This window comes from Notothenia rossii (assembly GCF_949606895.1).
Source record: "Notothenia rossii genome assembly, chromosome: 2".
NCBI lineage: Eukaryota > Metazoa > Chordata > Actinopteri > Perciformes > Nototheniidae > Notothenia > Notothenia rossii.
In genome coordinates this window covers 45,505,999-45,520,273 of record NC_136904.1, presented here as the reverse complement: position 1 = coordinate 45,520,273, position 14,275 = coordinate 45,505,999, and the positions used below count along the sequence as shown (strand labels likewise).

Sequence of the window (14,275 nt, the reverse complement as noted above, 5' to 3'; positions counted from 1 at the left end):
TGTGTGTGTGTGTGTGTGTGTGTGTGTGTGTGTGTGTGTGTGTGTGTGTGTGTGTGTGTGTGTGTGTGTGTGTGTGTGTGTGTGTGTGGGTGGGTGGGTGGGTGGGTGGGGGTGCGTGCATGTGTGTTGACAGGCACAGTGAAATTAAGGAAAGCCGAGTTGTAGGGTGACTTTGCTCTATCTTATTATTTGAATCTGTAGGCAGTTTGACAGAAGGTTTCTCTTTCTTACAGTGTTATTCCATAAAAAACAATCAAGTGGCTAATCCTTGGAAGTGCTCCGACTGAAAGTCACCTCACATCATCAATGAATAGAGTTCTATTCGAGGAATCAAAACATATTTTGATCATTACCGTTCTCTATATCCAGACAGTAGTACACAGACAGATAATCTGAATAAAAATACTACCTCTGCCCCCCCAGTACTCCTATTCCACCTTATGGAAAACAACCAATCACAGCAGAGGACTGTAGTGCAGTGTACACTGCTCAAGAACTCAGAACAAACTGTCAAACTAGGCAGCGCTGATCATAAATAAAGACACCTCTGTCCCTGCCTGCCTGTTTGCTCTGGCAGAGGGACAGTGGTCGGCTCCCAGACACACTGATCAGCTTTCCTTCGGCTGCATGGAATCTTCCAGATGCTTTTAGATTTCACATTCACAAGGGTCAGGATATAGTAATATATCAACTATGATCAACTGTTTAAAAAAGAAATTGAATTACCAACTGTTGCTTTATTTAAACTCTATTCCTCACCATTTTACACATCAAGCCATGCTATTAAATGTGGTGTAATGATACATGTAAAATTATCTTTAGGTGTCAGTGACTCCTCTCCACTCCTGTATGAGTCACCATTTCATCCTAAACATAGATATCAAATGTTAAGGCTAGTTAACTGAGGTGTCTTCACATTAATTAAACAATAACAATAAGTCTTGATAACCACTTTAACGACTTTGCTTTCCACCTGTTACCTAGGTGACAGAGATAAGCAATGTCAAGAATATCACAAGGTTGCCTCGAGATACGAAGAGACAGGCAGTGGCCATTGTGTTCACAGACGACACCTCTCGCACCTTCACCTGTGAATCAGGTAATGTACTACACACACACACACACACACTGCGATGGACACAGTTTGATTCCGACCAGGACCATTTACGCATCTTATCCCCTGTGTATTTAAAGCTGTCTCTATTACAAGAGACTGGTGGCTCAAAAATCCTTAGCCTGTTATTCAGCATGTTATAACTGTTTCACATAGTCCAAACACCCGGCCAGACAGGGGAAGAAGAGGCCTTCATTTCACCATCTGACCCTGTTTCAAATTCAACTCGCTTTATTCCATTAATAATAATGACACATCGTTTTTCCAAATCATTGAACCATTAATTAAATTTTCAGCTTGGAACTATACACATCTCTCCCTCCCTCTCTCTCTCTCCCCCTCCCTCACCCCTCCCCCTCTCTCCCCCTGCAGAGCTGGAAGCAGAGGACTGGTTTAAGACCCTGTCTATAGAGTGTCTGGGCACCCGTCTGAATGACATCAGTCTGGGGGAGCCTGACCTCCTGGCAGCTGGAGTGCAGTGTGAACACACAGGTGAAGGAGCAGCAGAGTAACATCTGTCTGTACTGTTGAACCTTCTGCTAGCTCAGGGGTTGGCAAACCCGCGGCCCTCGAGCCGCATGGGCCCTTTAAGCCCTCTGCTCTGGCTCCCTTAAGCTTAGACAAAAGTAAGAAGGAAATAAAATAAAAGTATTTGTAGGACTATTTATATTTTGTTGCATGGTGGAAAATGTTTCGTATCTTGTATTTTGAGGTGATACGGTGACACATAAATAAAAAACTAAACGGTTTTAATTAGGTCAACTAAAATATGCGTCACATCCTGCTACGGTCCCGCGCGAGCGCCTTTTCTTGGAGGCGAATAACCTGACCCCCGGCTCGATGAGCGAACTATGGATAAATCAAAGAAAAGTATCGGAGGAACACAGGATTTAATTCTGTGTGGACAGAGTTCTGTTTCACAGCAAACGATGCTGGTTTACCGGTATGTTTGATATGTAGAGAGAAGTTGTCAACGGTGCTGCTGCAGCCTTTACCGTATCGAGGAACAACACGGGAGAGGAAGACAGCTGACAATCTTCAGTCATAATTCAATGGGGTATGCCATTTATTTCAGAAAACACTTTTTGTTATTTACCATGGAATGCTCTTAATGTCCCGATAGCAATGAATATATTAAATGCTTTGACAATAAATACTTACAAAAATGTATCTCTGGAAGCCGTAGCGCTGTAAAAAGCACGACCAATCATTTTAGCCGGCCCGGCTAAAATAACTGGAAGGCCTACCTGCCTGTCAGCATTCTATCTGTGCACAAACTTATCTCGTGGCCTCATTGATGATGCGCGTTTGTGTGTGTTGGAGAGGGGCTCTGTAAGAAAGTCTGAAGGAAGAGGCATATCTTTTCCCGTTGTGTATTTTCAAATTCTAGCGCACTCGAGCTGGTTTCTCCATTCTTACCTACTCTACCTTTAACTCTTTTTAGGGTGCAGCTATATGTTTTATTTATTTCAAAGTGGGCCCATTTTAATTATATATATTTTTCCCTTCAAATGTGCAGAGGACTCCCCAAGTGCTGTTTAATTTATTTTAAAGTAGGCCTGTGTTTTATTTGTAATTCTCCTTTTAGGAGTTCTTTGTTTCTTATTAGAGGTTAAGAGTTTTATATAATGTAATAAATAGCCTAATAAATGCAAAAAAAATGTAATTTGTGTCTGATATAACAATAAATACAACTTTATAAGATATCAAGCTATGAAATATGTTTTGCGGCTCCAGACAAAAAACATTTTTGGAAAAAGGAGCAAAATGGCTCTTTTGGTCAAAAAGGTTGCAGACCCCTGTGCTAGCTGCACTGCATACAGTGGTTCAGACTTCACCTCCCCGTTCCATGGGTGGCAGGCCAAACGAAGCATGGTGTCTAGAGGAGAGATCTGTTGAGTGGCATTAGCAGAGAAAGGACAGCAGTGTACCTGGTCCTTAATTTCTGTATTTGAACATATAATTTTACTCTAAAATTTATCAGTTTTTAACAAATGAATATCTGATTTGTTAAATATCACTGACAGAAAGGTCCGCCCCCTTAAGGTGCTCATCAATACGTTATGTTTGCTACAAGCAAATGGTACATGGATCTCTAAACAGAGATACAAACATAACATGAATACACAGTCATAACAATGATCATACACTTGGAAACAAAGTGTTTCAGAGTAGACACCTAATAACATCTGAATACAATTAAATGATAGGAAATGCCTTTATGTACAATATATTTCAAAACTACAATTCAGCTGTGTATCGTGATGCAAAACAACACTATCTGTAGTTTCTTTTTGGTATGCAAAGAGGTGTTGTGATAATGGTTTTAAAAAAGCCTATCTACCGATTTAATCAAATATGAAAGTCAGCCGAATTACTATTGATACTGCAAGGAGACGTATTGTGTGAAGAGAAATTGAAGATGTTGTTTAATTGCTGATATATTTATGATCCACGTCAGGTATTCAGTTTTGGTGGCAGTTCTTCCAGTTTGTCCAAAGGTCTTCTCATCAGGGCTCTATAAATAAAGAACTACGGCAGATGTGTAATATTTAATGCAGCCGAACCGTGTATTACAATGCCGTTATGTGATGACTTCCAAAGAGAAAAGCAAGCACACGCCGATTAAAGTATGATTATTATTTGATAAAAAAAAATATTTCGTTTTTCATATCATTTATATGAGAGTAACACATGCGTCACTCCCGGGCGAAATTCCGGCCCTCCCACTTTTGGGGGAAAACATTTGCTGTAATTTTAATGGTGTTCAATACAGATTCTGAAGTTTTCAACAATCACATCAAAACATTAAGAAAACCGTGCTTTTTTTTATCCTCAAGAAGCCCAATTACGATGGTCAGACAGACAAACTATTAAAAAAATGTCATTGGAGATCGATGATCTGCATTTATTCATAGTTTAATTTGAATAAATAGGGGATGGATGTGCGGCCGATCTGCTGGACGAGTGGCAGGCAGTAGACTTACACTGAAACTGATTTCTGAATCAAATCATTTCTTTTACTCTCCTCTTTTCTCTAGAGGAAGTAAAGAAACTGTAACTCTGGATTTATTTGTTGTTTGAGATGCACTTTATGACTCATGAAGAAACTATTATTTTCCGTTTGCTCTGATGCATTATTATGTCGTATGTGTTCCCTATTGATTTAAATTAAACTACAAATTGACGCAGATCATCTCCAGTGCCATTTGTTAATGGTTTGCCTGTCAGACCATCATCATTGGCCAAAAAAAGGTTTTCTGAATTTTATTTGATGTGATTCAGACTTCAGAATCTGTATTTACCGGCATTCAAATGACAGCGAATGTCTTCCCCTATAAGTGGGAGGGCCGTAATTTTGCCAGGAAGTGACTTAGGTGTCACTTTCATCTATACACTACGACTCCTGAGGTGCACCGCCACTAAAACATCCAATTATCGAGCTTGTTGACTAATCGCGAGGTTTGTCAAGCAAAGACGACTGGCGGCGTCTACACAACGGTAGCTGAGAATAATGGTTAGTAGCTATCCGAATCTCAGAAAAAAATACTTGTTTCTCAGAATCTAAGACACAAAAGCATTGTACACAACCAACCGATGTGGACAAACTGGTCTTCTTTAGTTGATGAATACTGCAGATATCACTGTGAAAAAATTTGACAGCGAGGGGAATACTTAGGAGCAACCATCTTAGTTTTACTGTGAAAACTCAGAGGCCGGAAATCAGGGCTCGAGCTTAAGGACGTTCCGTCGTCGAAAAAAATAGGGTCGGGGAGAATAAAAAATGATTTTGGGAAGAGAGATGAACGGCAATGAAAATGAAACTGACTGCACGTTTTGTGTAGCACAGTTATTAAACCTCCTTGTCAACATAAACGCACAAAACATTTAGAAACCTGTGAAATACACACACACACACACACACACACACACAGTACGTAGCTACAGCCAGCGGCACAGCTGGCTGTGCCCGCGAATTCCTTGCCCGCAAATTCACGGTTCTAGCTATGTACTGAGTGTGTGCAGCACCATTTATCTATTATATGGCTCAGAGTGTGTGTATTTCGCGGGTTGAGTAATGTACAATGACAATGACAATGGCATCCCGTGGAGGAATTCTGAAATGTTTTACCGTTACATCACAAAAACGCACATTTAGTCCTTTGCAATATGCTGCGCCTCTCCCCATGTAGGGGTGGGTACCGAGCCCCGGTATTAAACAGGCCCCGGGCCGGAATTATTAAAGACAGTGGTAACGTTAAGCTCCGAAGTTATCTGACTTTTTATCGGTACTGTAGACATTTAAAAAATATATGTCATATGTATTATTGCTACAAAAACATTATATCGCAGTTTTAGTTTCGCCAGCTCCGTTTCTAATATGCAATAAGACTACAACATGCGTCTATGATGTATTTTCGAGACGAGATCTCTCTCTCCCGCCTGTGTGCGAGGGGGCAGGGCAGTTTGTAAAGGTGACTGACTGTGTTACAGACTGTCATCCTGGTTAGTGGTTACTCTGGGTTCTGTCTTCAGGACAGAGTGTTGGATTTTTTTGTTATTTGGATGGGACTTGATTGGATTCAATATTAGAGTAATTTTCTCGTTTGTGTGTTTGTTTAAATATATTTGGCCTTTGTTTATGTGATTGACTGATTTACTCAAATAAAAAGGTTGATGAATTATCATCTAATGATTTGTATGATGTTTTATTTATGTTAAAGCTCACTTTGAATGATTCTAGCTAATGATAATGTAGAAAAACTAATATTTTAAATTTCGGGACGGTCCACATTCATTTCGGGACGGCTTAGATTGTATTTCAGGGACGGTTCCGGGAGGATGTTGAAAAAAGTTAGATAATGTATAGGAAAATATTAATTAGCCATTTCACAATTTGAGAGGGATTTTTGTTGACATACTATGTTTTGCCCTGTGTAGCTATCACACATTATTTTTGTGAGACTTGGTTGCCATAACACATCCCCTTTTACATATTGACATATGATCACTATATACAGTACATTTGTTGAACATGTTAGCAGTCATTTGCCTACTTCCAGCAAACATAACAACAGTCATCCACCTGAGTGTGTGTGTGTGCCTGATGTTCACTCTCTGGTCTCTGGCTCTTCAGCTGCTAAAGGTTCCACCATGTTCATCATCATATGTTGTAAGGTTGTGTATAATGGATTTGTAAGTAAGCATATAAAGTAATATGAAATTTAAAGTAAAGTACAATAACCTAAGAATTTGACAGTACTTTAGTAAATGTTACTATTTGCCTTCTACTACTTTCCAACACTGACCATATTGTGACCTGTGTTTAAATCACCTGGGCGCTTTGCTTGGTTCCGTGTCCTCTTCTCTTTTTCAGAATATATAGTCCTCTATAATTGAGGCTATATAATCTTTAAGAGCTGGAGTAATGCCAGCGGACCTCAGTCCCTGACGGTCCTATCATTCTCTGGTCTCCTCAGAGCGCTTCAACGTGTTCCTCCTCCCCTGCCCCAACCTGGACATCTATGGGGAGTGCATGATGCAGATCACCCACGAGAACATCTACCTGTGGGACATCCACAACCCCCGCACCAAGCTGGTCACCTGGCCGCTGTGCTCGCTGCGGCGCTACGGCCGCGACGCCACGCGCTTCACCTTCGAGGCTGGAAGGTAAGACTGGGATGAGATGGCGGGGGGTTCACATCAATCTCCTTCCCCAGATCAATGCAGAATACATGGCCCCCCACATTTTCAGAGTCAGGGACGGTCAATCAAAGGATACCTCTATCTCTCTCTCTCGCTCTCTGATTGATTGAATGAATAGATGAGACAATTAATCAGTGCGGGTCAGACCTCCTTATCTTCTCCGCTTTGATAAAACATGATGAGATATGATTGGTGTGTGTGTGTGTGTGTGTGTGTGTGTGTGTGTGTGTGTGTGTGTGTGTGTGTGTGTGTGTGTGTGTGTGTGTGTGTGTGTGTGTGTGTGTGTGTGTGTGTGTGTGTGTGTGTGTGTGTGTGTGTGTGTGTGTGTGTGTGTGTGTGTGTGGGGGGGGGGTGTGTTGTCTAAAACAGGGGTTCCCAACCTTTATTGTGCCAAGGACTGGCAGATACATTCAAAAACATTTGCGGACTGGTTGTCAATTTTATCTGATTTTAATATTTACTCACCAGCAGGTGGCAACATAGGCTAATTGTGTTTAACAGCCTGAAGAAATACCAATATGCATCCAAAACATATTAACAACGTTTAAATCCGGGATACAATTCAAACAAAAAATGGGGACAGCTTTACAAATATTAATATAATATATAATATAATATAGCCTAATATAGGTGGCAACAGTGGCTAATTGTATGTATCAGCCTGAACAAATAATAGAACAATATGCATCCAAAACATATTAACAAAGTTTAAAACCAGGATACAATTCAAACAAATTAGGACCACTGTACACATATTGATACAACTGAAATGTCAGTGAGACCCCTGGGCTTGTTTGCCAGCCATAATAACGTCATACCAGGGCGTTCGTTCCGGTGCACTCCGACAGCATTTAGCACTACATCGAGATTAAGATTAAACTAATTTATTTTGGGAACACCCACATACCTATGGAGTTGGCCAGATGTGTTTAAATTACTGTTCATGGTAATTTGAAAACAAATGCCGTTGTTGGACACACGCAAACACACCGAACATACACACACACAGCGGAGCTGAGCAGAGCACACACACACACATCATGCGCCTTTGTGACCGGACATTTCCTTCATACAACGAGTAATAGGGGGAATAATCGGGCCGTTCGATGTGTGTGTGTGTAGAGGTGTGTGTGGTTGAAACGTAGCAGCCTGCAGTGGGGAACACAGTGAAGGCGGTGTGTACGCGCTGGTGCTGCACTTCTCAGAGACTGCCTGAAGATTGAAGGAGGTTTTACAAATAAACAAATAGCTCTACAGATGGAGCACTGAATTTCGGACTCCAGCTTACAGCTTCCTGCCTACCACCAGCCAAAGACCAGTATAGAGGAATGTTAAGCCCTCCCACTATTTTCCAAGAGGGCGTTGCCAGATTTTCAATTTCAGGTTTTAACCAGGAGATGGCGCTTCATTCACAAATACAGAAAGACAAGTTTCATGGACTTTCAGTTGTGTTTTGAAGAGCATTTTAACACATCAATATTTTAGATCAACTAAAGTATATCTAATCTTGTAATTCAATAATATATAGTCTTTATATATTAAATAATCATAATTATAATGTAAATGTTTACATTACACTTCTTTATTTGTTATGCTCATACTTTAACCTTTACAATCGTTTGCTTTAATATGCAGTATATTTTTTGTATATTTTTGTGTTTGCTTCCTCCTGCTCCCTTTCGGACACATACTGTATGATTTATTATTATTATTAATATGAAGATATTATTAAGATAAGATAAGATGTTACTTTATTGATTGAACATTTTAGTTTAGAATGTGCTGTCCCACGGTAATTCAGAAGGCTCACAGGTCACATTCCGACCATTATTTAAAATAATAGGTGCTTTCACACCGTCTACAGTTTGATTTGTATAGAGGGAGCTCTGTCAGTTTTCGAATTACCCATTTGCTTTCGGGGAGCCCTATTTTTCAGAGCAGATCCTGCTACTAAATATGTCACACGCACGCTCTGTTGACTGGCGCAGCAGCGCAGATGCGATCAATTGCTATAAAAACACTCTTCTACTAATACAGACGGTGTCACTATGCCGGCGGATGTGGCCGTTGTTGAAGCCTCTTCAGGCTCCGCATCGGCAGGCCTCTCCCTCAGTGTGGAGCTGTCAAACTCGACCTTAACGCCGCTTACAGCCGGCCAACTAAAAGTTGTTTTCCGTTCACGTTGTAATTTTTAGACTCCTTCGCTTCTTTGCTTGTGAATCCAAAAGCTGTGACGCTTGGCTGTTTTCGTTTTGCCATATTTTTTTATTACACAGCCAGAGTTAAAAAAATATCAATATGAACATTTCAAATACCGCGCCGGCATCACCGCCATAATCATAGCAACGTAAGTAAGAATGCAGCGCCGCCACATACAGATGGCAACACCCAGACATATTCACAAATATAAAACAAATATTCAGAAACTGTAATGAACAATAACTATTATTTATTTCAAGAACTGTTATTTACAGAAACTCAACATTTCTAATCTGTGTGACACAAATATGCACGATTGTTTTGGGCTCCCCCTATTTATCTCAAAGTCAGCCTTCAGGGGAGCTCCCTCCCTCTTCGGGGGAGCCAAGCTCCTCCTAGCTCCCCCCCATTTCGAACAGTGTCTGTGGCTGAATGGCCAGCGATTAGGTGCGGCGCATTTGTCATAGGTGATCAGAGCTAACTGCCTGCCGTCAGATTTCATTTAAAAAACAGATCTGATTTTAAGACTATTTCTGCGCTCATAAAGAATGATAAGAATAAGAATAATGCGTATTGAACTGGTTTCATTAATTAGTGAGTTTATTTAATACTAGAACCGCCAATCGGGTCAATTTGTGTGATGTGTGTTGTGTGTGTGCAATGTAACTTTTTTTCAATAAAATATTAAAGTCTCCCAGTCCCTGACTTTTCCTGAAAGTGTGTTATGTAGCCCTATGTTGTTAAAAATTGCATTCTAATAGCGGGATTTGACGGGTTTAGGTAGGCCTATACAAAAACCTCTGGCGGTTCTAGTGTTAAGGTAATTAGGTACAGTAGAAGCCCTTTTTTATCAGTAACGAATTTAGCAGTTGAACATAAAAGTCAACTAACTGAGGGTCACTTGCAATGACAGTGTTGTGTCTAACTGTAAGCTTGTCACTCAGAGTAACCTACCGTTAATTTAGCTGCTGGAGAAGAAAGATCAAGGGGGGAGGGGGGGAGAGAGCTGTGGTTGATGGGCCATTAGTTGTGTAAATACACAGCTGAGAGCTGCCGTTTCATTCAGACTGTTTAAAAAACTGTAACAACGGACTATTTTTCTTAGCGGATGCATGTCAATTTAAATCAATACATACAACTATTTTTTAAATCAATACATACAACTATTTTTTAAATCAATAAAAACATTTTCTAAATCCATAAAAGCATTTCAATTAATATTGGGAGTCATGTCGTTACTTTGTTGAGAATGTGGCCGTGTAATAAGCGGGATAATTTGCAGCGACTTGTTCCTTATGGGGAAAATAACACCCGTCATGTGTGTGTAGAGGTGTGTGTGGTTAAAAGACTTTCATGAAGTGAAGGAATTTCCTTCTATAAAACACGGACATGAATTCATAGATCAAGGCAGACTGGTGCACACACTCTCCTGTCCTGCCAGGCGACACGCCCGTTCTAAGCCGTGTCCCTCACTCCTCACATCCCAAGCATCCCCACAAGTGTATTATGTTGTTACATCGTTTCAGATGTTATGTTTCAGTTGTGCTCTGTCTATGTTCAGTGATGCAAACTTGTCACCTTTCGGCGAAATTCGCCGTTTTGAATCCAAAATAAGTCGTTTGCGTGATTCATGTAGATCTGCAATACAAATATTTTTGGGGTATGGGGGGGGCTGGGACCCTGAGTAATCTGCGGCCGTGAGCTGTTATGTGCCATCATGACACGCATGGTGTTGTTTTATTATATATTATAATGAAGTACGAGCTGTGTGCTCGAGTCTTCCTGCCTGTCGGCTCTGCTCATGGATGTATAATAAGGCTCTGCTGCTCCGAGATGATGGTCTAGCTTCAGCAGCTACATTACCTACGGGTGCGTTCGTTAATATTAACTGTGCGTCCGGAGTCACTGTGGCACAGACTGGACCGCTGGTGAACAGTTGTTAGAACGGGCTGTTCAGGTGTTCAGAGCAGAGCTCCCTGTCGGAGCGGCAGAGCGTGATGTGAACTGAAAAGTTTTTCTGTGGCAATATTATTTAAGGAATCGTTGAGCTAGCTAGCTAGCATACATTGTCACTATCTGCTAACGTTAGCTTTAGCCTTCTATTTCTAATAGTTTTTTTCATAGGCTATAAACAGAGGTGGTATAAGTATATATATTGTACTTGAGTAAAAGTAGAAGTACTCAGATCTTGTACTTGAGTAAAAGTAATAGTCCCAGAGTGTAGGAATACTCTGTTACAGTAAAAGTCCTGCATTCAAAATGTTCCTCAAGTAAAAGTAGAAAAGTATTATCATCAAAATATAGTGAAAGTAGCGACAGTAAAAGTAGTCATTGTGCAGATTGGTCCATTTCAGAATAATATATATGATATGTTTTATAATGGTTGATCATGAAAGTGTTCTCAAAGCTGGTAAAGGTGCAGCTAGTTTGAATGACTTTGTATACTGCAGGGTAGCTTGTGGATTTACTCCAGGTGGAACTAAAGTCTGATTTAACACTTGATTATATTTCACTTAATTAATCCAGATCTGTGAAGTAACTAAAGGTATTAAATACATGTAGTGGAGTCAAAGTACACCATGTACCTCTGAACTGTAGTGGAGTAGAAGAACAAAGTAGCAAAACATTGAAATACTTAAATAAAGTACAAGTATCTCAAAATTGTGCCCAAGTATAGTACTTGTTGAGTTTATGAACTTAGTTACTTTACACCATGTGGCTATAAAGATAGAAAGACTAAGCCTTGCACAGAGGCCTGAAAATACATTTTCAAAATGCTCAACAGTGCTGCCAAAATTATAAACTGACTGCTACACAATTTGAAATAAATGCTTTTATATATTTCTATTATGTGACTCTTTGGCGTTTCTGTTATTATTAACACTGCTGCTTTAGTTCTGACTGCTAAAATCCTCTGTCATTCCGTGGGGTGGGGGGTGGGGGAGCCGGGGGCTCGGATCCTTGTCACCTTTTTCATACCTGATGAGTTTGCATCCCTGTATGTTAAAAAGCCACAGTCACCTTAATTCATGTAATAAAAACATCTCAGGTCAGTAACACTCAAAGCTAAATGTGCAATACCATGTTCAGCTATGTTACTATTTATAATGTTATTGTTGTTACATCAGAAGATGTACATATTGAAATGATTTCTTAACTTACAGTAGGCTATTTTTTACAATGTGTGTTGGAAGGATTTATTAAATTACAATGAATATTGTCATTGTTGAAGGCTTTTAGAGAAGGGTGAACTATAACCCTGAATTACATAACATTTTATACCTAAAAACATAAAAGCCACAATAAATAAATCACAATTATTCTAGTTATTTTTACCTCCCGTATTGCTTTCAACCCACCAGCTTTTATGGTGTTGTTACGTCACTAACTGTAAGCTTGTCACATACAGTCTATGGTCACTCAGAGTAACCTACTGTTAATTTAGCTGCTGGAGAAGAAAGATCGGGGGGGAGGGGGGGAGAGAGCTGTGGTTGATGGGCCATTAGTTGTGTAAATACACAGCTGAGAGCTGCCGTTTCATTCAGACTGTTTAAAAAAGTGTAACAACGGACTATTTTTCTTAGCGGATGCATGTGAATTTAAATCAATACATACAACTATTTTTTAAATCAATAGAAACATTTTCTAAATCCATAAAAGCATTTCAATTAATATTGGGAGTCATGTCGTTACTTTGTTGAGAATGTGGCCATGTAATAAGCGGGATAATTTGCAGCGACTTGTTCTTTATGGGGATAATAACACCCTTCATCCAGATGAGGATCCCTCCGCTACACTTTGGGATCCTGATCGACCGACGAAACTCCATTAAAATATACAAATTTTTGGTGAATTACTGAGTTTAGGCACGTTAATAACGTTTTAATGAAGTTGAATACAGTATATTCATATGTGTCAGTAATTTCATGTCAATTCGGCGAACATAAACATAAATGATCGTGGTGAAGATGATGATTAAATTAGGATTAAAAATCGAGAGCCGGGCTGCATTTCCTCCTGTTCGTTTTTTTCGAATAACAAAATTATTTTGTTAAATAACAACATGTTGATGTTTTGTAAATGATTACATGTCTCTTATTTAGCACAGAGTATGATATCCGTGACATATGGATCTTAACAAAGTTCCGCTGTACATCCAGCATACTGTATCTCACTTTATTTCACATGAGCTCCAGTGTGGAACCCCACTGCACCTCCTGGTGGATCAATGATCCATTGCAGCTGGCTTCATTATAAATACATTTATCTATCACGGGGGCGGTCTCAAGTCAAGCTGGAGGCTTTCCCTTGAGCGAGGGCAGATCACGTACCAATCACGGCCCTCGCGTTTCAAACTGTCCGAAATGAATCGCTCCATCTGTACACCCCTGGCCGCAATGTCCTTAAAATGAAGTCCGAGTTCGAAATATATCTCAAATAATGTGTGCACTGCCATTTCCCCACATAAACATAACAGTCTGCGATTAAACGGTTGTCTCCTGTGTGCTCCACTTCCTATTGGCGCACCGGTAACTTTCTCTGCGCACGAGAGGCTGAGACCTTATGCTAACCAATTTTGATTGATTTTGTATGCTTTGGATGAAATAATATGACTGGTATAGGTGCGAAAATAAAAAAAAAATGTTGATAAAATATTTTGATAAATATATTTTGGGAACCCACTGTCTAAAACAAACCAGAGCAGCAGTAGAGCCCTCTGTCTGTGTATGTGTTATTGCTTCACTCCCAAATAATGTGTCTCTTAAATGTAGCTGCTTTACATGCATTTTACTTTTTATTAAGCTAACATTTATTGTTATTATATATATTTACTGACTTTTGCAAACAAACTGAGTTGCTGTCATGTGCAGGATGTGTGACAGCGGGGAAGGCCTCTACACCTTCCAGACCAGAGAGGGGGAGCATATCTACCAGAGGGTCCACTCCTCTACACTGGCTATAGCTGAGCAGCACAAGAAGGTCCTGCTGGAAATAGAGAAAAACAGCAGGGTGAGACACACACACTCTCACACACACTCTCACACACACACACACACACACACACACACACACACACACACACACACACACACACACACACACACACACACACACACTAGCTGTGTATCCTGTACTTAATTCAAAGTACAGTAGAAGTACCAGAGTGTCATGTCTCGAAAGATTATTGTTAAGTTATATTCTTTAAATTAGCTTTGTCGTGTCCCTTTGTCTTGTGCGTCCCTGTTTGTATTTTTG

At 40.1% G+C, this 14,275-nt stretch overlaps 1 protein-coding gene across 5 annotated transcripts in view; it reads left to right on the top strand.

Annotated features, from left to right (window-relative positions):
* Positions 1 to 14,275, top strand: part of dok4 (docking protein 4) — a 166,989-nt gene that overhangs the window by 114,507 nt on the left and 38,207 nt on the right. For all 5 annotated transcript variants that reach the window (XM_079667222.1, XM_079667221.1, XM_079667223.1 and 2 more), the window contains 4 exons: positions 985 to 1,099; positions 1,487 to 1,606; positions 6,595 to 6,784; positions 13,891 to 14,029. In XM_079667222.1, coding sequence (XP_079523348.1) covers positions 985 to 1,099; positions 1,487 to 1,606; positions 6,595 to 6,784; positions 13,891 to 14,029 — 564 coding nt within the window. The remainder of the gene's footprint in view (positions 1 to 984; positions 1,100 to 1,486; positions 1,607 to 6,594; positions 6,785 to 13,890; positions 14,030 to 14,275) is intronic.